General features: G+C 41.9%; 1 protein-coding gene across 1 annotated transcript in view; it reads right to left on the reverse strand.

Annotated features, from left to right (window-relative positions):
- ELOA (elongin A) overlaps nucleotides 1–18,410 on the reverse strand; it is a 49,463-nt gene extending 31,053 nt beyond the window's left edge. The window contains exons 1-6 of the mRNA XM_077482072.1: nucleotides 18,258–18,410; nucleotides 6,083–6,139; nucleotides 5,120–5,232; nucleotides 4,078–4,999; nucleotides 712–820; nucleotides 451–612 (exon numbers count right to left, since the gene is read on the reverse strand). Of these exons, the coding sequence (XP_077338198.1) occupies nucleotides 451–612; nucleotides 712–820; nucleotides 4,078–4,999; nucleotides 5,120–5,232; nucleotides 6,083–6,139; nucleotides 18,258–18,377 (1,483 nt within the window). The 5' untranslated portion in view covers nucleotides 18,378–18,410. The remainder of the gene's footprint in view (nucleotides 1–450; nucleotides 613–711; nucleotides 821–4,077; nucleotides 5,000–5,119; nucleotides 5,233–6,082; nucleotides 6,140–18,257) is intronic.
- Nucleotides 18,411–22,000: the final 3,590 nt, after the last annotated feature.

Consider the following 22,000-nt stretch of genomic DNA (forward strand, 5'->3'; position numbering starts at 1 on the left):
TTCTTTGACATAATAAACTTGGTTATAAAAAAAATAATGCACTTCAATCATCCTGACTCCATATCAACCATGGTGTTGTGATGATTTAAGCGCTAACACTAGCCATTGCCCCGGCAAATCAGAACCCAACTGCCCAACCACCCTTTGGCAAAGTTTTGTTTCATGAAACCGGTCCCCAATGCCAAAAAGTTTAGGAACTGCTGAACTACAGTAACCTCTGCTCATCACAGTGATAATCAGATGTTTACATAGAGATGACAAATCACCACATTTACGTAAGGGCACTCTCATGCCTTCAGGAAAAAAAATAAAAAATAGACAAAAAAAATGAAATAAAACACAACACGTGAATTTCCCAGACTTAAATAATCTACGTTCCCAGAAAAGCCTCTCTGTATGCAGACTCTATAATGCTCCAATACATCATAAATAACCTCACATGGTACTCACAGTCTATGTTATTAGCCAGAACACGGATACACTGTTCATAAAGGGACATCATCTTAGGCAAATAGGTAGTTTTAGATCCAGAATACACCTGCATTTTGGAGTTAAATCTACGGCCAGTAAATCCAGTACTCTCGTCTTCTTCACTAATGGACAAAAGTGGAGCTAAAAAGAAACACAGAAATTAGGTTTTGGTTCATAATACATATACCCATCACAAATGCAAACTTATTTTCATTTAGCTATATAATTCTTCTATGTTACCTTTCTTTTTCTGAGGTGAGAACAGAACAGGTTCGATTGAAGGAAGAGGACGATAATTTGGCTGGATCATAGGTAGTGGAATGTCAGGTAAAACCGGAACCTCGTCTATCTGCATTGTAATACATACAGAATATAAAGCTATAGCAACAAAAGCTACATTTTGATATATAGCAATATGAAATGTACTGGATTAGCCTCTTGTTGCAGCTCACTTGGACCACACGTTAAGGTCAGCTTACTGTTGGGTTTGCTGTAGAGAATTTCAGAAGCTGCTGAGTGACTGAACCTGCTGATTTTACCCATACATTACATTTCTGTTTTGAATAGCAATACACATTGATTAATAAATACAAAATAGCATAACGTTATCAGGCATACGACACCCTAACAGTACTGGCATAACATGGAAAATCTATGGAACCAATCAGATGTTCAAGATGTGTTGTGCCAGTCCAATATTCAAATGGCACATTTTTTTTTTTTTTTTTAATCACACAGATTTACTAAGCTGAAACGGATTGGGAAGTACAGGGAACATAAGATTACCATGCTGAGAGATCATTGTGTGAGAGCTCGGGGTATGGGTCACAAAAAAAAAAAAAAAACTATTTGCTAACAGGTAGAAGAACAAACAAACCACAGTGGTGTAGTGGTAAGCACTTTCACCTAGCAGTAAGAAGGGTTGCTGGTTCAAATCCCAACCACGACACTACCTGCCTAGTTTGCATGTTCCCCCCAAGATCCAGCCAGCTGCCCGAATGACAGCTGGCTCTGCCTCTCAGCACACAGCTGAGAACCAGAGCCAGCTGTATCTACCTCATCCCCAGCCAAGTGTGCTGGAGGAGCGACTGATGATCACTTCTCTTCACTCTTAGAGCCAGTGTGGGACTGCTGCAGCATTACACCAATGCTGCAGCATAGAATGGAGTATGTGCATTTGTTTTTTTGTTAACCACTTGACATCCACGCTATAGCCGAATAACGGCCACAGAGCAAGATCTGAATTCCTGGGAGGCCATCATATGATGGCCTCCCCTGTGCACGCACACTGATCGCAGTCAATGAGGCTCAGATGATCACCGATCCGATTAAGGGGCCGGTCCTGGCCCCTTACCATGTGATCAGCTGTCAGCCAATGACAGCTGATCACATAATCAAAACAAAAGCTCGGTGATCGTTTTTTTTTCTCCTCACGCTGACAGGAGAAAAAAAAGCTGATCACCAGCTAATCTGAAAGGGACATCGGTCCCAAAGAGGAAGAGGCGATTATGCCTCATTTATGCCACCTGACAGTGCCCACAAGTGCCACCTATCAATGCCCACAAGTGCCACCTAGAAGTGCTGCCTATCAGTGTCCATCACTGCTGCCTCATCAGCGTACATCAATGACGGGCAAAAATTACCTGGTTTTAAAATTGTATAACAAAATAAAAATAAAAATTTTTTATTTTTTTTAATTTGTCTTTTTACATTTTTTTTAACAAAAAAAAAAAAACGCACAGGTGATCAAATACCACCAAAAGAAAGCTTTATTTGTGGGAAAAAAATTATAAAAATGTAGTTTGGGTACAGTGTTGTATGACCGCATAATTGTCATTCAAAGTGCATCAGTGCTGAAAGCTGAAAATTGGTCTGGATAGGAGGGGGGTTTAAGTGCCCTGTAAGCAAGTGGTTAAACACAAAACTTCTCCTTTAACCACTTAAGCCCCAGACCATTTTGCAGGCCAAAGACCAGAGCACTTTTTGTGATTCAGCACTTCGTCGCTTTAACTGACAACTGCGTGACCATGCGACGTGGCTCCCAAACAAAATTGACGTTCTCCCCCCCCCCCCACCAAATAGAGCTTTCTTTTGGTGTTATTTGATTACCTCTGCGGGTTTTATTTTTTTGTGCTATAAACCAAAAAATATATAAAACACTTTTTTTCCTCAGTTTAGGCCGATATGTATTCTTCTACATATTTTGGTAAAAAAAAACAAAAAAAACAAAAAAAAAAAAATCGCAATAAGTGATTATTGATTGGTTTGCGCAAACGTTATAGCGTTTACAAAACAGGGGATAGTTTTATGGCATTTTTATTAATATTTTTATTTTATTTTTTACTAGTAATGGCGGCGATCAGCAATTTTTATCGTGACTGCGACATTATGGCGGACACATCGGAAATTTTTGAGACCATTATCATTTATACAGCAATCAGTGCTACACAAATGCACTGATTCCTGTGTAAATGACACTGGCAGTGAAGGGGTTAACCAGGAGGTGGCAGTGTAGGGGTTAAAAGTGTCCTAGGGCATGTTTCTAACTGGGGGGGGGGGGGGGGGGGGGCGTGGCTGTCTATGACACGTCACTGATCTCTGCTCCGATCACACGGAGCAGAGATCAGCGACAGTGTCACAAGGCAGAACGGGGAGATTCTTGTTTACATTAGCATTTCCCCGTTCTTCCTCCCCGTGAGTCGGTCGCGGGTATCCCCGCGGCAAAAGAGTCCACGGGACCCTCGATCGGACTCACGGAGGTTCCGACCAGCGCGCACGTGTTGGCATGGCAGCAAATTTAAAGGGACGTACCTGTACGCCCATTTGCCGGTCAGTGCCATTCTGCCAACGTACATCGGCGTGCGTCGGTTGGCATGTGCTTAAGATTTCTAGGACCCATTTCCTAGTACCTGCAGTGGACATCTAACACTGTCAAAATCCAGCAAAAAATGTACTTCCCCTGTCTGCTCAATTGCCATTTTTCACGGTTTGTACTACTTCAGCTTTTAGATGTTGACAGATCTCACACTGATAGACATTGTCCGTTTGTATAGTGCTGAGATATTTATATAATGACTGTTTGTTTAACTAAGACTTGCATATTGGGTAGTTGTTTCAGTGTGTGTGTAAATATGCGTAAGAGTATATACACTAGATTATCAAAAGTATTGGGACACACACGGATAGAACACCTTTGGGATGAATTGGAGTGGAGACTGTGAGCCAGGACTTCAAATTCACTTCAGTGCCTGACCTCACAAATGCACTTCTGGAAGAATGGTCAAACATTGCCATAGACACACTCCTAAATCTTGTGGACAACCTTCCCAGAAAAATTGAAGCTGTTATAGCGGCAAAGGGTGGGGCCAACTCAATACTGAACACTACAAAATAAGACTGGCGTCCCAATACTTTTGGTAATATAGTGTATGTGTGTGGGCACACACATATGCAAAATACACTAAGAGCCAAAAAAATAAAAAAATAAAAATTAAACCAAAGGCAAATTCCTTGTATGCCTGTACATACTTGGCCAATAAAGCGGATTCTGTTACTGTACTTGTCAAACAAAACCAAAGTAGTATTTAAGAAGACATAATATCTGACCTTGCTTAGAAAGGCTAATGAGGCTTCCTTTTTGTCCTGTCTGTCAGAGGATGCCTTTGATTTATGTTTGGAAACTTCCTTACGTTCTGTTCTGCCATCACTCACTTTCTTATTGCTCTTTTCAGGTGCACTTGATACCGGTTTCTGAATGTTTTTTTTCTTCTTCTTCTGGGGAAGGTCATAGCTCAGATAGGATTCAAAAGACATAGTTGGTTTCTCAAAATCCTCATCCAAGCCTGGTTCTGCTGGTGGAACAGAGATCTTGATGGATTTCTTTTCCCGAGATCCTTGTTCACTCGGTTTCATTTTATTTTTACTCTTCTCTGATTTTTCTCTGTGTGGTGGCTCATGATCCTTTTCTGACATTCTGCCTTTTTCATGGTCCATTTTATGTTTATCAGATTTTGCTTTTTCATGATATTTAATTTTTTTACTATCTAAAACATCCTCCGATTGGTTCTTTGAAACGGTGTGCCTATGTTTTTCCTTTTTATGGCTGTGCTCTCTGCTCTCTGGAGATGGCAGCTTCTCTCGGCTGCTTCCAGAATAAGATGGAAAGTCAGGCATTTCCTTTAAAGATGTTTTTTCTTTCTTTTTCTCTGGATTGTGACTTTTAGTCTCTGACTTGTGCTTTTCTTTATGGGATGATTTCTGATCTTTGCTTAGTTTGTGGGAAAAGTTGAGGACTCTGTCGCTGGATACATTTGGTGAACTATAGGTGGGTTCGGGAGAATAACCTCTGCCATCTTCAGAATCCTCTTGGTCTGAATACTGTTCTTTTCCTGATCCACTAGGTGACCTGTAACTGTCATCAAATTCATTTTCATATTCATTGAGGTCTTCTTCTGGAGATGGGGAACGGGATCGGGGTCTTTTCTTAGAACTGCTTTTAATGTACTCCCGCTCCTCGGGTTCAGCAGTTCTATATATGAAAATGTATAGAAAGGTAAATATTAATTATACAGTATGGATGTTAAAACCAGCCTTGCATTCTTTAGCTACCAGAATAGTAGTTATGTTCTTATATATAATTCAGTGTTACCTTGGGATCTCCTGGGGCACTAATTTCTTCCACTGAGCAACCAAGTTTTTTGCAAGCTCTCCTACAAACTCATGTTTCCGCAGTCCATTAACCGTCTTCCCTATCCCAGTGTCCTACATTAAACACATAACAGACAAGACATAGGATAAAATGCTCCTCTCAAACTTCAGTTTTATCACAGAAACATAAAGTCCCCTGTTAAAGTGGTGGTAAACCCTTACAAACCACTTTGACCTACAGGTAAGCCTAGATTAAGGCTTACCTGTAGGTCCAAGAAATACCTCCTAAACCTACACGGTTTAGGAGATATTTGCCAAATGTCAGTGCGGCGCGCAGCTGCACTGAGAGCGCCGCTATTAACGGAAATGTGCCGCAAGTGGCGGCTCCCGTGCGCATGCGCGGGAGTGACGTCATCACGGCTCCGTCGAATGACATCGCCGGAGCAGTGAGACCCACCAAGAAGATGGAGGCTTTGTACACAAGGGGACAGCAGTGATTGTGTCAGGTAAGTGACACATAATGGACTACTATGCGATGCATAGTAGTCCATTATGCTTTACCTTTGCAGGGAATCAAAGAGGAAGTAAACCCATCAGGGTTTACTTCCTCTTTAAAGACTTTTACTGTACTAAAATAAATATGGAAGCAGTAACTATTAAATATGCAATTTGACTAGGTGTGTCTAAAAGCTTCACTGCCCAAAAAATAAAAAATAAAATAAAAGGGACCGCAGCAAGTAGACCTTGCCTGCATACTTGTTCTTAGTCACTGGAAGTATAGGGTCCAGGGAATAAGCATTACAACCAGGTAAATAGCATTTTCAAGTGAGGTCAGCACCATCAGTCCCCACTGAAAGGTATGAAGAGGAATAATTAACAGCTCACGTAATCAATACAATGCTTATTATTTTACTAATGTATACATTACATAACAAAAAGTAGCATAAAATATGAATAACCTTACCACCAATATGTCAAATGTAATAGGCAGTTCTGATAATCTCTTCAGTGTCTTCAGAAGCTGCAAAAGAAAACAAAATGGAAGTAGTTGTTACACATGTCCAGAAGTTGCCAAATATACAGTGAATAACCAATCTCTACATATTATCATGAAGAAATATTGCTAGCCCATATGTATGAAAATGAGATTGATCCAAAATTAGTCACAGGGATTCTCCAACATGATGAGCTGTTCTGCAAATGAAGCAAAAAAAAGAGTGCATTTAGCATTTGGTCAATGTCACTTGCACTTTGAACTGTCTATCGCTGGAACTAGTCAAGCTACAGGTGAAAACATACAGGGCCCATTCACACTTTGCATTGTGTTATTGCACATGGTCGCAAATGTCGTTAAAGAGGTTGTAAAGGCTCAAGGTTTTTAGCCTTCAAGAGGAAGTAAATTCTCCCACTCTGATGCTTCTTTTCACTTAGTCCATTATAATAAGTAATTATCAAACTATAGTCACTGTAATCCAGCCCAAATTGCATATTACTTACTGTAACTGTAACTTTAAAAAAACTTTTTCCCAGGGGTTAGGCAGCGCCATCTTAAGTATTGTTTTCTGAGTCCACAGTGGAGTGTATTTCCACCCTTACATTGAGCACTTCCTGTACTGTTAACCAAGCCTCCTTCTCAATCCAATGTTTCTATGGCAACCCTGCTTCCCTGTTCATAGCTTACTTGTTTTATTTCATAGTATTTACTTGTGCTGATTATCTGGTGTTTGCCTGTGTGAGTCCTATCAGCTTCAGCTGATAAGTCTGCAGTAATGCTGTCCCATGCCCTGCTTTACACTGCATGTGAGGTCACATGGTCACATGGGGTGTAGGAGGAAGCTCTGAGTGATTATGAAGTCTCCTGGGATATCAGTGGTGTGCTGTAGGAAGTCCTGGTAACAGATAGATAAGCACACAGAGAGTGTGCCGTAAATCAGGGGAGATCTGGGCATGCTCAGTGACATCATTCTAAAGAACAAAAAGGATTACAACAATACTAAGCAAGTAAGGAGATATCTACAAGTGGTGTTCATTGGGGTTTTTTATGTTGATTTACATGGGACAAAGTTGTGGGGGAGGGTTTACAACCACTTTCACACATTCTATGCATGAAGGTAAAAAACCTTCTATGTGCAAAACTTACCTGAGCCCCATCTCGATCCATCAATATGCCTCGGCTCTCTTGATCCTCTCCCTTCTCATTGGTTGAAACAGCAACAGTAGCAATTGGCTCCCGCTACTGTCAATCACAAGCAGTGATTGAATGAGGAGAGAGCAGGGGCAGGATCGAGCCACGCTCCATGTGTGAATGGACACACGGAGCAGCAGCTCAGGAGCCGCTTGCTATAGGGGCACTAGGCAGGAGGGAGGGGCCTGGAGCGCCAGTGGTGAATCCTAGAAGAGGAGGATTGGGGCTGCTCTGTGCAAAACCACTACACAGAGCAGGTATTTGTTTTTTTTATAAAATAAACCTAAAACAACTGACAGCAATAAAAAAATAAATTGAGAAAAAGACAGCATGGGGTGCCGCCCCCCCCCCCCAAATTTATACTAGGCCCTTCAAGTCTGGTATGAATTTTAAGGGGAACCCCATGCCAATTTTATTTTTCCAATGGTATGAGGTCTCCCCCAAAATCCATAACAAACCCTTATCTGAGCATGCACCCCCCTCCCCATGAACTATACCAGGCCATATTCCCTCCACATGGGGACCCAAAGGGCCTGGCATGGATTGAGGGGAATGGGGGCTCACACTGTTTTTATCTCAATTTTTTTATTGACGGCAAAGGTTTAGTTTACATTCAGCTGTTGACCTTGAAAGTTAAAGAGTCATCTGTTGTTAAGGACACAGCTTGCTGGCCCACTCCTGAATAACCAGCTATACACTGGTTGTTAAGGATGCCAGCGGGCCCCTGGTTAATATAGAAGAAAGAAAGAAAAAATAAAAATAAAACACACACTGGAAGCCAGTGCTTAGCAGCGATTAGGAGCTGACGGCTTTTTTCTATTGGAAAATCTCTCTCCAAAACATTTTTTTTTCTGCTCCTAGAAGCTTGAAAAACGCTATTAGCACACTTTTTAGGAATTTTATTTCCTTTATTTTCACCTGTTTTGGCCAATAACTAACACACACATACACACACTGTTCTAGGGTGACAATCACTCTCTGCCCTGTTTCTATGGAGGTCCCTGTCACCCCATTGCTCTCTTGATTTGAACTATACATCATCCTTTCCTCCTCACTATTACAAGGAGGGGCATTGCTTTGTAGTTCAAAGATTGATAAGGAAAGCTGAGATTTTTTGAGATTTATGTTTAGTCCACAGAAAGATTTTGAACAAGATCAGCAAGTATTTGCTGTACTTGCTGAAAATGTACTTAGCACTACTCTTGCAGGCAACTCCCAGCTGTCAGAATAACAGCTGGGACTTTGCTTTGTATCACAGCAGCAGCTGCAGACACTGCTTTGCAATACTGAGCTTCTGAACTGTGTTCTAAACAATTCACAAGCTTCATTTGGAAATACCATGTACGGTATACTCTACAGAAAACCCGCAAGAGTGATTTTGCACGCAACAGAGGGAAACACAATCCACAGAAACAAAAGAATACCCTTTATACAAAAACACTGCACCACCATATAATATATAAAAAGTTACTATACAAATTGTATCTATGATAAAAGGTTTAGTGCAATAATACACTCAAAGAAATGCAAACATAAAAACAATTAAAAGAAAAACACTGTGCCAATGTATCAGTACCAAAGTGCCTAATAACCAGCATTGGCAGATTCAATACAAATCTCATGGTCGTATGACCCAGGTCACATGTATATGAAGGAGGAAAAAAAAAAAAAAAAAAAAAAAACAGACAATGAGACAAGGAATAAGCAATGTAACAATATTAAAATGCATGTAAATCAATTCATGCAAGTCTCACAGATACCCCATCAATAGCCAAGATGGTGCCTCCCAGGTAGTGAACTGTATGGCAGTACCAGTGGAGTAAAACTCCACTAGTACTGCTTCACTAGGAATGACTGTATTCTTTAAAGTGGAGTACCACCCAAAAAGGGAACTTCCACTGTCCGGATTGCTCCCCCTCAGGTGTCGCATTTGGCACCTTTTGAGGACATCACTGTGCCATGGACAGGTAAGTGTCCTCATTTTAAAAGTCAGGAGCTGCAGTATTTGTAGCGGCTGACTTCATTTTTTTTTTCCCAGGTGGAACACCGCTTTAAGAGTACAGTGCATCCATAAAGTATTCACAATTCTTAATTTTTTCACATTTTGTTATGTTACAGCCTTATTCCAAAATAGATTAAATTCATTATTTTCCTCAAAATTCTACAAACAATGCCCCATAATGACAACGTGAAAGAAGTTTGTTTGAAATCTTTGCAAATTAATAATAAAAAAAATGAAAAATAAACAAACAAAAAAAAAAATGACTGCAGCATTGAAGGTCCCAATGAGCACAGTGGCCTCCATCATTTGTAAATGGAAGACATTTAGAAACACCAAGAGTCTTCCTAGAGTGGGCTGCCGCGCCAAACTGAGCAATCGGGGGAGAAGGACCTTAGTCAGGGAAATGACAAAGAACTCAATGGACACTCAGAGAAACACTGACGCTCTGTCAATGGAGAGAGAACCTTCCAGAAGAACAACCATTTCTGCAGCAGTCCACCAGTCAAGCCTGTATGGTAGAGTGGCCAGACGGAGCCACTCCTCAGTAAAAGGCAAATGACAGCCGCCTTGAGTTTGCCAAAAGGCACCTGAAGGACACTTAGACCATAGAAATAAAATTCTCCAGTCTGATAAAATAAAGATTGAACTTTTTGGCCTGAATGGCAAGCGTCATGTCTGGAGGAAATCGGGCACCACTCATCACCTGGCCAATACCATCCCTACAGTGAAGTGCAGTGGTTGTAGCAGCATGCTTTGGGGGTTTTTTTTAGTGGCAGGAACTGGGAGACTAGTCAGGATCGAGGGAAAGATGAATGCAGCAATGTACAGAGACATCCTTGATACAAACCTGCTCCAGAGTGCTCTGGACCTCAGACTGAGGCGAAGGTTCATTTTTCAACAGGACAATGACCACATGGCTACGGGACAACTCTGTGAATGTCCTTGAGTGACCCAGCCAGAGTCCAGACTTGAACCTGATTGAACATCTCTGGAGAGATCTGAAAATTGCTCTGTACCGACGCTCCCCATACAACCTGATGGAGCTTGAGAGCTCCTGCAAAGCAGAATAGGAGAAACTGCCCAAAAATAAGTGTGCTAAGCTCTTAGCATCATACTCAAAAAGACTTGAGGCTGTAATTGGCGCCAAAGGCGCTTCAACAAAGTATTGAGAAAAGGCTGTGAATACTTATGTAAAGGGGATTTATTTTGTTTATTATTTTTAATAAAATTTGCAAAGATTTCAAACAAACTTCCTTTCATGTTGTCATTATGGGGTATCGTTTGTAGAATTTTGAGGAAAACACTGAATTTGATTAATTTTGGAATAAGGCTGCAACATAACAAAATGTGGAAAAAGTGAAGCGCTGTGAATACTTTCCAGATGCAATGTATAACAGTAGCTATTTATAATATGTGCAATTTCTCATTTTTTTTTATATTTTGTATATTTTAAAGTGGTGCAAGAAATTTTCACATAGGAGGGTATTCTTTTGTTTTAGTTAGAAATACCATGTAAGAAAATTACTGTTACTTTGCTTCATAAGTAATGTTTTAAATATAGTCCCTTATTAAAAATTAGTTAACTCTGCTCTAAAATAGCTTTGCACTTTGTTCACTTTATGATGATTTCTTTTAATGAATATTTCAAATTTTTAACCATTATTTTTCATTAAATTATTATTTTTATTTTTTTTACTGCACAAACATTTATTTACTTTTTAAAACACCTTTATTCTTAGATTTCTTTGATTTGCAAGGACAGAGCACGTTTTTCCAAAACAAATTAACTTTTTTGTGTGCCCCCACTAAATATTCACATGGCTTTTTTAAGATATATTTGTACTGGGTGCACAGAAGCCTGGGAACGAGCAAGCCCAAGCCCTCCCACTAGCTATCGTCATTCAGACAACTAAGGGCACAATGTCAACTCTTGTCTGTGCAGTCTCTTGATTTCAGTGACCCAGCCAAGCGCATGAGAGAAATGAAGGCTCTGATATGACGTAGTCCTGCCTACCTTCCCACACTTGGCTGGAATAGGAGGATTTTTTTTAGGTTACATTTTTAAATGTTTAAGATATTACAACTATTTTATAAGTTATCGTATTTGTTTTACAAATAAACCTTAAAAGCAGTGTGCAGCATTCACAGGATTTTTTTTTAGGTTACATGTTTAAATTTACATTTACGATATTACAACTATTTTATAAGTTATTTGTTTTACAAATAAAAATTTAATGCAGTGTGCAGCATTCACAGGATTTACAGAGCAAGCATTGGTGCTCTAAAAAAAACACAGTGGCAGCAGTTTACTTTTAGGCTCCCTCTCTCCAATTGAAACTGTACTGTCCATCTGAACAGAACAGGCAGAAAGGGGGATCAGATTCCGCTGTGTTTGCTAATTGGAGCCCGAGCTATTTTAACGCCACAAATAGACTTTTTTTCAGCAAAGCAGAAAGTGATGGCCTAAAAATAAAAAAATAAAAAATAAAAAACACAGGAAAGGGCATCTACAGGTCCAAAATGAAAATGAATATACATAAATCAAAACACTGTTTCAGACACAGCTTAAAAAAGAAAAACAAAAAAAGGCAGCTCAGACTGCAATACTCTCCTTTAATCAAAAGCAGTGAGCTGTAGTAATTCTCTTTCACCACAAGATGTCCTCAGGATCCCAGAGGGAGTCATTCAACCCAGATGTGGATATACTATGAAAGTATTTCATGGTCCCACCCCCTTAAGGGCAACACCAAAGCGCCCTTTTTTCAAAGTGTATTAAAAATAGAGACGATCACTGATGTCATTACTTCAGCGCCACTCTCTGCATCAGAAATGAACTGCCCCAAGCTGGAGAAGAGGTAAAGAGGAAGAACCGGTGTTCTGCCAAAAACTGTCGCCACATCGGATAGTGTCTACCCCGTACTGTGCAGGCGCAGTGCTTGCGCAGCACGGAGGACGAGACGCCAAAAGTCTCTGAAGATGAGCGGCGCCTGCCCACTTGCTAATACCTTCTGCCCCGAGTCCAGGTTCAAGCCCCACCATGCAAGTGGACATACTTTAGCACTTAGTAACAGGGCCGCTCGCCACACTTCGGGCACGGCCTCGCTCTGCAATTTTTCATTTTAACTATGTCCATTTGGATGGTGGGGCTTGAACTTGGACTCAAGTTCATATTCGGCGTCTCCTTGTCCTCCTTACTGCATAAGTACAGGGTGGACACTATCCGACGGGGGACAGTATTCGACACAACACCGGCCCATAACATGACCAGCCTGAAGATATCTGGAAAAGGCAATTATATAACAACAACAACAAAGTAATACATATATGCAGAAGCCCTCCTGTAAAAAAGAGGCTGGCTGGAGCCGAGCCCAGAGTTGGGCTTTTAACAAACCTTTTCTGAAAGAATTATGAAGGTTGCCTCTGCCATTTTCCATTCTGTAAATTTAGTCGAATGCTCATAAAGCAGACTTTCTGGTTTCAATTCTTTGAGCCAAAGACCTGGCAAAAGTAAGCAAAAAATGGACTTCTACCCTCCTACATGTACTCTGACTTTTCCAATATTCACAGCTGTTCCATGGTAGTGACTCAAGGGGGTTGATTTCTTAAGGCAAATAGACTGTTTACTTTGCAGGGGAAGTTGCAATCTGCAAGGGGATTTTCCACAGAGCTTAGTGAATGGGGTGAAGCTCTGACAAAATCATCCAATCATGTGTAAATAAAAAGACCATTTTTTTTTTTTTGCAAAGTGAAATCTCACCACATTCAATAAGCTTTAAAAATTCCCTTGCAAAGTGAACAGCCTATTTTCCCATAGTAAATCAACCTTAAAGTATTAATTGCTAGACGAGAAGAATGTCAGCAGTGGCAACCCTATGCTTCTGTCAGAGAAGGTCTACTTCCAAAGAGGAGATTAGTTTAAACACTTACTTTCATCCAGCTTGGCTCAAACAAATTTTGCACATACCACCTCACTGTGGTTCAGTCGTACCCTATACCACATAAAGTATGTGGCATCCTCTTCCACCTGGTGCCTGAGCGACTTCCCCTCTGTGAATTAAACACAGAGATGCTTGCTCCTGCACCTCTACCATTCAGGAGAATCCTTGTATTCTTTTAAAGGATACAAGGCATTTTCTGGGTGGCTGAGGCAGAGAGGAGGGGCTGATGGTATAATAATCTCTGCCTAAGCCATCCAGAAAACACTTGTATTCACTGAAAAGGATTCTCCTGAATGGCAGAGAAAAGTCTCTCTGTGCTTAGTGAACAGAGGGGGAGTGACTCTAGCAACTGCCAGAAGAGGACACGGCTTACTGTATATAGCATAGGTTACAACTCATTCCTTTCGTTCTTTAAAGTGTAAGTTTGAAAAGGTGAAATAACACTTTACATCACATGTGCAAAAACCAGGCCACCAGGCAATTTCACCTCTCCTGCCACTGTGACACCACCTCATCCCTGCCCATCCCACACCCTTGTCTCAGAAGTTGGCAGCAGAGGGGAGGACAGAACTCCTCCTCCAGATCCTGCATCTCTCTGTGCAACCACAGCACCTCCTCATCTCTGCCTCCCCTGGTATCAGCGTTTAGCAGACCCTGGCAGCTGACTCCAGCCTCCTCTGGTCCCCCTTCAGACCACGCACCATCAGCACAATGCTGATGCAGCCTGTGATGAAATTGAGTTCAAAATCCCTGCCCTACACACTCTTCACTCCGCCAGTCCCTGCTGCACTTAGCTACCACCTCCCATGCAGATGGTGCAGTGGTCTGGGCATATGAAAGTCCAGCTAGTCCTCCCCTATTTTCCTTACAGTGATTGTAATTGATTACCTTGTAAAACAACCCATTCAGTTTAAAATAGAAATGAAATGCAAAACGTGTGTGTGTGTGTGTGTGTGTGTGTGTGTGTGTGTATATACACACACACACACACACACACACATTATAAAATACCTTCACCCCCTTTTTTCTTTTTTATAAGTGATCGCATTTCCTCTATTTTCAGCTGCATAAGAGCTGGGGAAGGAGAAACAGCATGAATGCTTGTGGATCTGGGGGGATGTTTCAGGACAAGTCTGATCAATACGGGAGAGCATACAGCGTTTCAAGCATAGCTAGAGAATGGACCACAATGTGCTCTCCTGCTTAGTGTGGTCAGCTGTTAACAGGAAAGCAGAGGGACTGGCAGGTACACCAGGGATTTCACATAAAGGAAGCAATACAAAGAGAACAGAATACTTTCTCATACAAGTACGTGGTACAGCAGGCACATATCAGGAATATGAAGTGCTGGGGTAACAAACGCTTTAAAGATTCAGAGACAGATCAGAGCAATTCTGATTGGTACGTGACCACTCTGACCAACCAAAAGCAGACCTGGAGCCTCCTAATCCTTTACAGCCGAGGAAGTTGCCATCTCAGCCAGTGATGGTGTTGCACGTGGTGAGCTATGACACCAGCTATTTGATGGCATTAAGCAGTGAGTGGATGAGCAGATGGCACAGATGTCTAGCCCAACCTTGCTGCTGGCAGCCTGTCTATCTCTCTGCTATTGCCTTCTTGCATTCTAGACATTTATGTCTGAGCACATACTGCTCTTGGAGTAAGTACCGCTAGCTGCCCCATCCAGTGGCAACAGCTGTCAGCCTCTCAGAGTTTGACGGGCTTGACGAGGCACCAGTGCCCTCTGCCCATGTCTAAAAGCCAGAGCCCCGTGCACCAGGGCTAAATGCTCAGCTCACCCCTAAGTGCATGACATTTAGTTTGCTAAAACCATTTGTGTTTTTTTTTCCCTTTTAGACAACATTGTTTTTAATTTCTCAATCTTACCAATTTCTTTCAGCTTCTTTGCAACCACTTTCTGCCTACAAGTATACTCCACCGGCAGATGCATGGCATTTCTCAGGGCAGCCTTCCTTACTGTGAAAAGGGCCAAGTATTATTGTGCATTAGCACAGCTACTTATAGCCTTCCCTGAGGGCATGTGGCAGGATGACAACGCAGCAGAGCAATTAGAAGACAGGAGCAGAGTGTTGTCACTTTAAATAGGAGGTGCCCGAGTCAGGAACGTCATGGTAAAATTACCAGGCATTTTAATAAAAAATTGCAGATTTAAAATGTAACCAATACATTTTCAAAATTCCCCGAGACTTTTAGTGATTGGGATTTAAAGAATATGATAACCCACAATTTCACATACCCGATATGTGCCTGCTGTACTATGTACTTGTATGGGAACGTATCTGGTTCTCTTTGTATTGCTACCTTTGTGTGGCATCCCTGGTGTTCCTACCAGTCCCCCTTCTTTCATATTAACTGACCACACTAAGCAGGAGAGCACACCATGGTCAGTAGTCTAGCTATGCTGGGAACTCAGTGTGCTCTTCTCTAATGATCAGACTTGTCCTGACATGCCCCCACTGCACAGTCATTCACAGAGATGATCAGTATGCTCCTTCTCCTCTTCCACCAGCTCTTATACAGCTGAGAACAGAGGGAATGAGATCACTTATTTAAGGGGGGAAAAGTGCTTATGCTTATAATGTTTTTTATATCTATACAAAAATGATTTTTCACCTTTCATTTCCATTTTAAATTGAATGGGTTGTTTCACAAGGTGATTGTTTACAATCACTTTAACTTCTGCCCAGAGTTGGGCCAAAGGAGGTCCATGCTTCCTGTAAACAGGAGAGGAGACTTGGGACCCAATTATGCAACCTAGGCTTTATTTATTACAGGTACTTAGACTATATTGCCAAAAGTATTGGGACACCTGCCTTTACATGAACTTTAATGGCATCCCAGTCTTAGTCCGTTGGGTTCAATATTGAGTTGGTCCACCCTTTGCAACTATAACAGCTTCAATTCTTCTGGGAAGGCTGTCCACAAAGTTTAGGAGTGTGTCCATGGGAATTTTTGACCATCCTTCCAGAAGCACATTTGTGAGGTCAGGTACTGATGTGGACAAGAAGGCCTGGCTCGCAGTCTCCGCTCTAACACATCCCAAAGGGGTTTCATCGGGTTGAGGTCAGGACTCTGTGCAGGTCAGTCAAGTTCCTCCACCCCAACCACATCTTTATAGACCTTGTTTTCTTGCTGATGTCAGGACTCTGGCTTGAACAGTCCTGACCTCAACCTGGAATGAATTCGAGCTGAGACTGCGAGCCAGGCCTTCTCGTCCACATCAGTGCCTGACCTCACAAATGCGCTTCTGGAAGAATGGTCAAACATTCTCATAGACACACTCCTAAACCTTGTGTACAGCCTTCCCAGAAGAGTTGAAGCTGTTATAGCTGCAAAGGGTGGGCCAACTCAATATTGAACCCTACGGACTAAGACTGAGATGCCATTAAAGTTCATGTGTGTGTAAAGGCAGGCATCCAAATACTTTTGGTAATATGGGTGGGATGGGGGAGGACTTCTTTTTCCCAAAGTTGAGCTTTACCAATGCTGAAATTTATTTATTTTTAAACTACGAGGAAAAGGGGCTTTGGAAGTTTTAGACTTCATCCACACAGGTGTACTATAGTCAACGTGTTCCATACATCCCTGTGCAGGCAGTCCCATTCATTTCAATTGGGATGCAGCAGCTGCACAGACACAAGCTGATAACTGTGCCAGTGGAAATTCCATTAGTTAGAGTGGGTGAAATGGGGGACTTCTTTTACCCAGAGTTGGGCTTTACCTACACTGAAAATTATTTTTAAAAACTAGGAGAGAACGAGGCTTTGGAAGGTTTAGGTCTCATCCGCAGGGGCGTACTATAGTGTATGCCAACTTGTTCCATGCATCCCTGGATCAGTTGGGACACAGAGGCTGCACAGACCCAAGCTCACAGCCATGCCAGTCGAAATCCTGTTTGTTAGAGAAGGTGGCATGGGCGACTTTAGTCCAAAGTTTGGCTTTACCTACGCTTACTTTTTTTTTTTTAAACTAGGAGGGAATGAGGCTTTGGAAGGTTTAGGTCTCACCCACACAGGCGTACTATAGTGTATGCCAGCGTGTTCCATGCATCCCTGTGCAGGCAGTCCCATTCATTTCAATTGGAACACAGACCCAAGCTGATAGCGTGCCTTTGGGGCTGTGTACCACAGATGTCAAACTGGGGGCAGCGCTGTGTCCCAACTGAAGTGAATGGCACCACCTGCACAGGGGTGCATTAACACTAGTGCTGGTAAACGCAGCCCTCCTTCAGCATACACACACACGTGATTCATATCTTATTGCTTTCTAGAGTTGGGCTTTGGACCTGTAACATCACTCGACTGTGTTCCAATGCAATCTGGTTCCATTCACCCCAAAGCAACACTTTGCGTTAAATAAAACAGGACAAGTAGTGTCTGTTTGGGCCGGGCGTTCTGACGCACTATAATGTGTCACATGTTAGCAGTAAACAAAAGATGAATAAATGACGGTTTAAGCAATGCAGCAGTGTAAAGTAAATAAAACAACATTACAGTACAAGTGTAAGAACGCATGTCGCTGCATACATATACTATGGTGTGAATGAGCCAACACTTTACATGAACCCAGAGAAATCTAAATGCTGGAGCTAACATCTTGTAGTTTAGGAGATCAGAGGATGATGGGAGTTGTCCTGAAGAGTTGTGTGTTGATAAAGTTTGATGAAGGTACTTTAGTAAGTGAGCCCTCACCAGGCACATCAGGGGAGCTGTGTGTCTGGTCAGCCTCCAGCATATGGCCGGATCAGGGTCCCTGTGCAAGGACATGGCTCCGGGCCTCCACACACACTTACAGGGATGTAGTACCCCGCTCACACTACCCGGTAACAGCACACCATTAGCTGGAGTGTTCCGAGCCCCCCCACCCCCCGGTCACTCAGTGTATCATCTGTACACACACAAATCCTGATCACACGATCCACACGCACACTGCGGCCATCCTGCCCTGCTCTCCCTGCCTTTACTCGGGCTGCTGTCCATATACTAAATCGTACCTTCTTAGGGTCAGCACTGGCCGAGAGTCTTGACTGCAGCTTCTCCACAACTTCCACCACGGATTCCGCCATCTTTAGTTCTGGCAGGTAAGCGCACCGGAAGTTACATTTAATCCACATTCCCCAGCATCGCCAGCTATCCAAGTTAATGGAACCGGAACTTGCGACGTGACGTGTCTGATCCTAGACGCAATGGGAAGGCGTGCAGGTTGCCATATTTGGTACTGGCAAACCGCCCCCTAGCCTTTTCATTGACAGAGAGCATTAAAGCGGACCTGTCAACCATTTTTAAATACAGATGCTTTGGGAGGCAGTTTTATTTTTTTATTTAATACTGGACTCTTAGACATGACTGTTCTCACTGAAGAGCAGGTAACAGCCCTTCGAGGAAGAATGAACTCTATTGTGAAACCGTTTCATTCATTGATTGCTAGCCAAGACACAGATAACTACTTAGTCTCAACTTAAAAACTTCTACGATAAAGACCAAACACTGCTTTTTTTTTTTTAACCTCCTAGCCATTTTTAGCCAATAGCAGTTTTAAGGGGTTAGATAGCCAGCCAATCTAAGCTTGCAGATATGTTTAAGAACCTTGCAAAGCTAGGCTCACTTTAGAAAGGTATATAAAGAGGGCATATACATTTTTTTTTATTAAAGGCCCCATTCACTTTTGCCATTTAAGGTCTACCCACAAGCTCAAAATTGCACTGCAATCACAATTCCATGGTAACTAAAAATGTAGTGAGGTTGTGCTGTGATTATTAGAAAAAAAACAAACATGAAGTTCAACACCTAAAAACAAAAGTGAACTTTTTTGGGTGACTGGCATTGTCATTTTCTGCACAATAGTTTGCAAAACCACAAGTTATTTTTTTTTTTTTTTAGTATTACTGAAAATGAATAAAACCTAACATTTTACAGTTGCTATATATGAGGTCATGGGCAGAGTTGGAGATTTTGCCCAAGATCCCAAATGTGAACAGAGCCCAATGGAACATGTAACTCATTGCATCCACAATTTGTGGATGACTGGTACAACAGCAGGCACCTGCAAACTCTAGGTGTACCACTGTTCAGATTGTCACTTGAAGACCTGGAGGAGAATTTAACAAGCAAGCCTGCCAACTACAAGCCATGGCAAATAGGACCCGTAGTTAGTTCACAGATCCCTGTAAATAAGTGACAGATGTGCAGGAGCAGCCCCACATAGCCATTGCAATTTAAATGGAACAGTAGCTGTGGGGAACAGTCCAGCACCTGCTTGCAGAAAGGGAAACAGTTACATCATGTTACATCCTAAATACAGGCATACATGTTGCAAAAGGTGAACTGTCAATCCCTAGCAGTTATAGGTTAACACTAAACATGTTGTGCCAGTTCCTAATGAGCCACCTAAAGTCACTGTGGGTGGCCTTGTTGTACCTGCCCCTCCAACATCCTTCCATTGATAAAGTGAAAGAGGCAGATTTAAAATCTCAACTGAACAGCTCCTGCATTCAATCAGATGTAGGCACTGTATGTTGAGTGCTGTTAAGTATGGACAGAGGCATTTGTTAGGTTTTTTTCATCACCTAGCAGGAGGAAAAAAGAAAAGCATTGGGCAGCTTAACACTGGCAGGAGTGCTAAATGCCCAGTTCCCTGGGTCACAATAGTTTTCTACACCAGTCCCCTACATCACATCAGAATACCACAACATAAGGGCTCGCAGAAGCACCTCAGCAGGGGACCAGGCAGCAAAACAGCTAAGCAGTTGGGATTACTAAAGCTAGATTTAGCATTTAGGCTGGGTTCACACTGGTGACACAGAATCACATGTGAGTCGCACCACATTGCTGTGCAGATACCATGCGATGTGAACTCAGCCATACAAACTAACTGAAATCACATTACCACCACAATTGTGCAGGACTTTTTCGGTCTGCACTAGAATCTGATGGCATGGGCATTCACACCCATGTAACCCAATTCCTGTACCATTTGACAGTTCCCACTACAAACCAATTTGGGGGTGGTCATCAACTTTCTATTGACACCCACAGCAGTTCACATGGGGGGGGGGGGTGAACAGCGAGCCATGCAATTTAGGGAGACGCACAGAAAAATTGCACTGGTTCCCATGTACGAGAACCCAGTCTTCAATTTCTCAGCCTCCAAGGTGAATGGAAAAAAAAAAAAAAAATTCCTCTAGCCACACATGGTCAGGAATCTCCACTGCCAGCTATTTCTTTCAGACAGCAACAGCTACATAAATACCGAAAGGATGTAGTCCTGGTTTAGCTCATCCAGGTAGAAATTGTAACAGTCATTGAAAAGTTTAGGCTGTGCATGGGTAGTTTCATATTGCCTTCTGGAAACCCCCCTCCTGCAGTTAATCTAGGGTGCAGCAGCTGTCTGAATACCTGACCAGTGGTTGCATCTGATGAATGCAGCCACTATTTGGCAGAGTATTTCACCTGGCTCAGCCCAAATTCAGTAAGAATGTATGCCTAGCACAAATTACCAGCAAGCTTTGCTCTTCAAGGGATATGTCAAGTATCTCTCTGGAGAGGAGAAGATTTGTGTATTTACATTAACAGTCAAAAAAAAAAAAAAAAAAAAAAAAACACACACACAAACAAGGCAAGCGTTTAGCAGGAGTATCTTCTGGAAAAAAATTCTCTTCAATAGTGTACATTGTATGAAGCACACATGTAGTGCAGCACAAACCATACCCAGCATCTGTTAGAACTAGAGTGTTAACCTCAAGTACATGTGTGCAGCAGTTTATAATTTGCCACAAAGTGGAAGTAGGAGTGCAAGGAATCTAGAAGACCAGAAGATAGAAGCAGATAGACTGATGAGTAACAGTTCTGTCCTGTAAGCACTGCAAGAAGAAAAAAAGTCTGCCAATATAAAAAAAAAGTCTAAACATACTTGACCATTATGGTGCAAGAAATGCATGGACCTACAGTTCTGCTTCAAGTATGCAGAGCAGGCTGCACTAGTTGCATTCCTGTTCCACAGCATAAGCACTGGAAGACATTTCAAGAGACGAGTCTTAAGACAGCTTCTATGTTTCATCTTAATATAGAGGCAAAGAACTATTACTGTTTTTTTCAACAGCATTCTGCCATAAGTATACACAGGAGATGAGAGCAAGATTGTGGCTGCAGCTACCACCATGACCCTGGTATTACTTTCCTGCTGGCGATTCTTTACAAAGTAAATGTGATCCGAGCAGCTATGCAGCCACTCAATCACTTTTACAAGAATGATATGAAGTATCACCACAAAAGAAATAGTAAGAACAATTCTAGCACCAGGCCTCGTGTATTGCTAAATTGGTAACTCTTAAAACTTTGTCTACAAAAAAAAAAAAAAAAAAGTTTAGGGGTTCCAAGTAATTTTCTAGGAAAAAAAATAAAAAAGTGCTTTTTATATGCATGCAAAAAAGTCAGAATTGGCCAGATGGCAAGTGGTAAAAAAAACAGCACTTTCCTTGGATTCTGTGCAGGTTTGGCTGTTACAAAAATTTAAATGTGGAAATCTGTCCAAAAATACAATAAGCCTAATGGAAGGGCACGAGTAATTGAAGCTGAAAGTTACTAGTGGTTTGTGACATCTCATATCATCAGGGAAAGGGACACCATAGCAACATGTGGCAGTCCTCTTGACAGAACTTGCACTTCAAGACCCGCAATTATTTCTCCTATTCTCATCCCAGGTGGGAGACTGGTTACTATAACAAGCGCAACTCATAAT

Source organism: Lithobates pipiens, unplaced genomic scaffold (assembly GCF_037356315.1).
Source record: "Lithobates pipiens isolate NorthernLeopardFrog02 unplaced genomic scaffold, aLitPip1_a1.2 Scaffold_16, whole genome shotgun sequence".
In the NCBI taxonomy this organism is placed as follows: domain Eukaryota; kingdom Metazoa; phylum Chordata; class Amphibia; order Anura; family Ranidae; genus Lithobates; species Lithobates pipiens.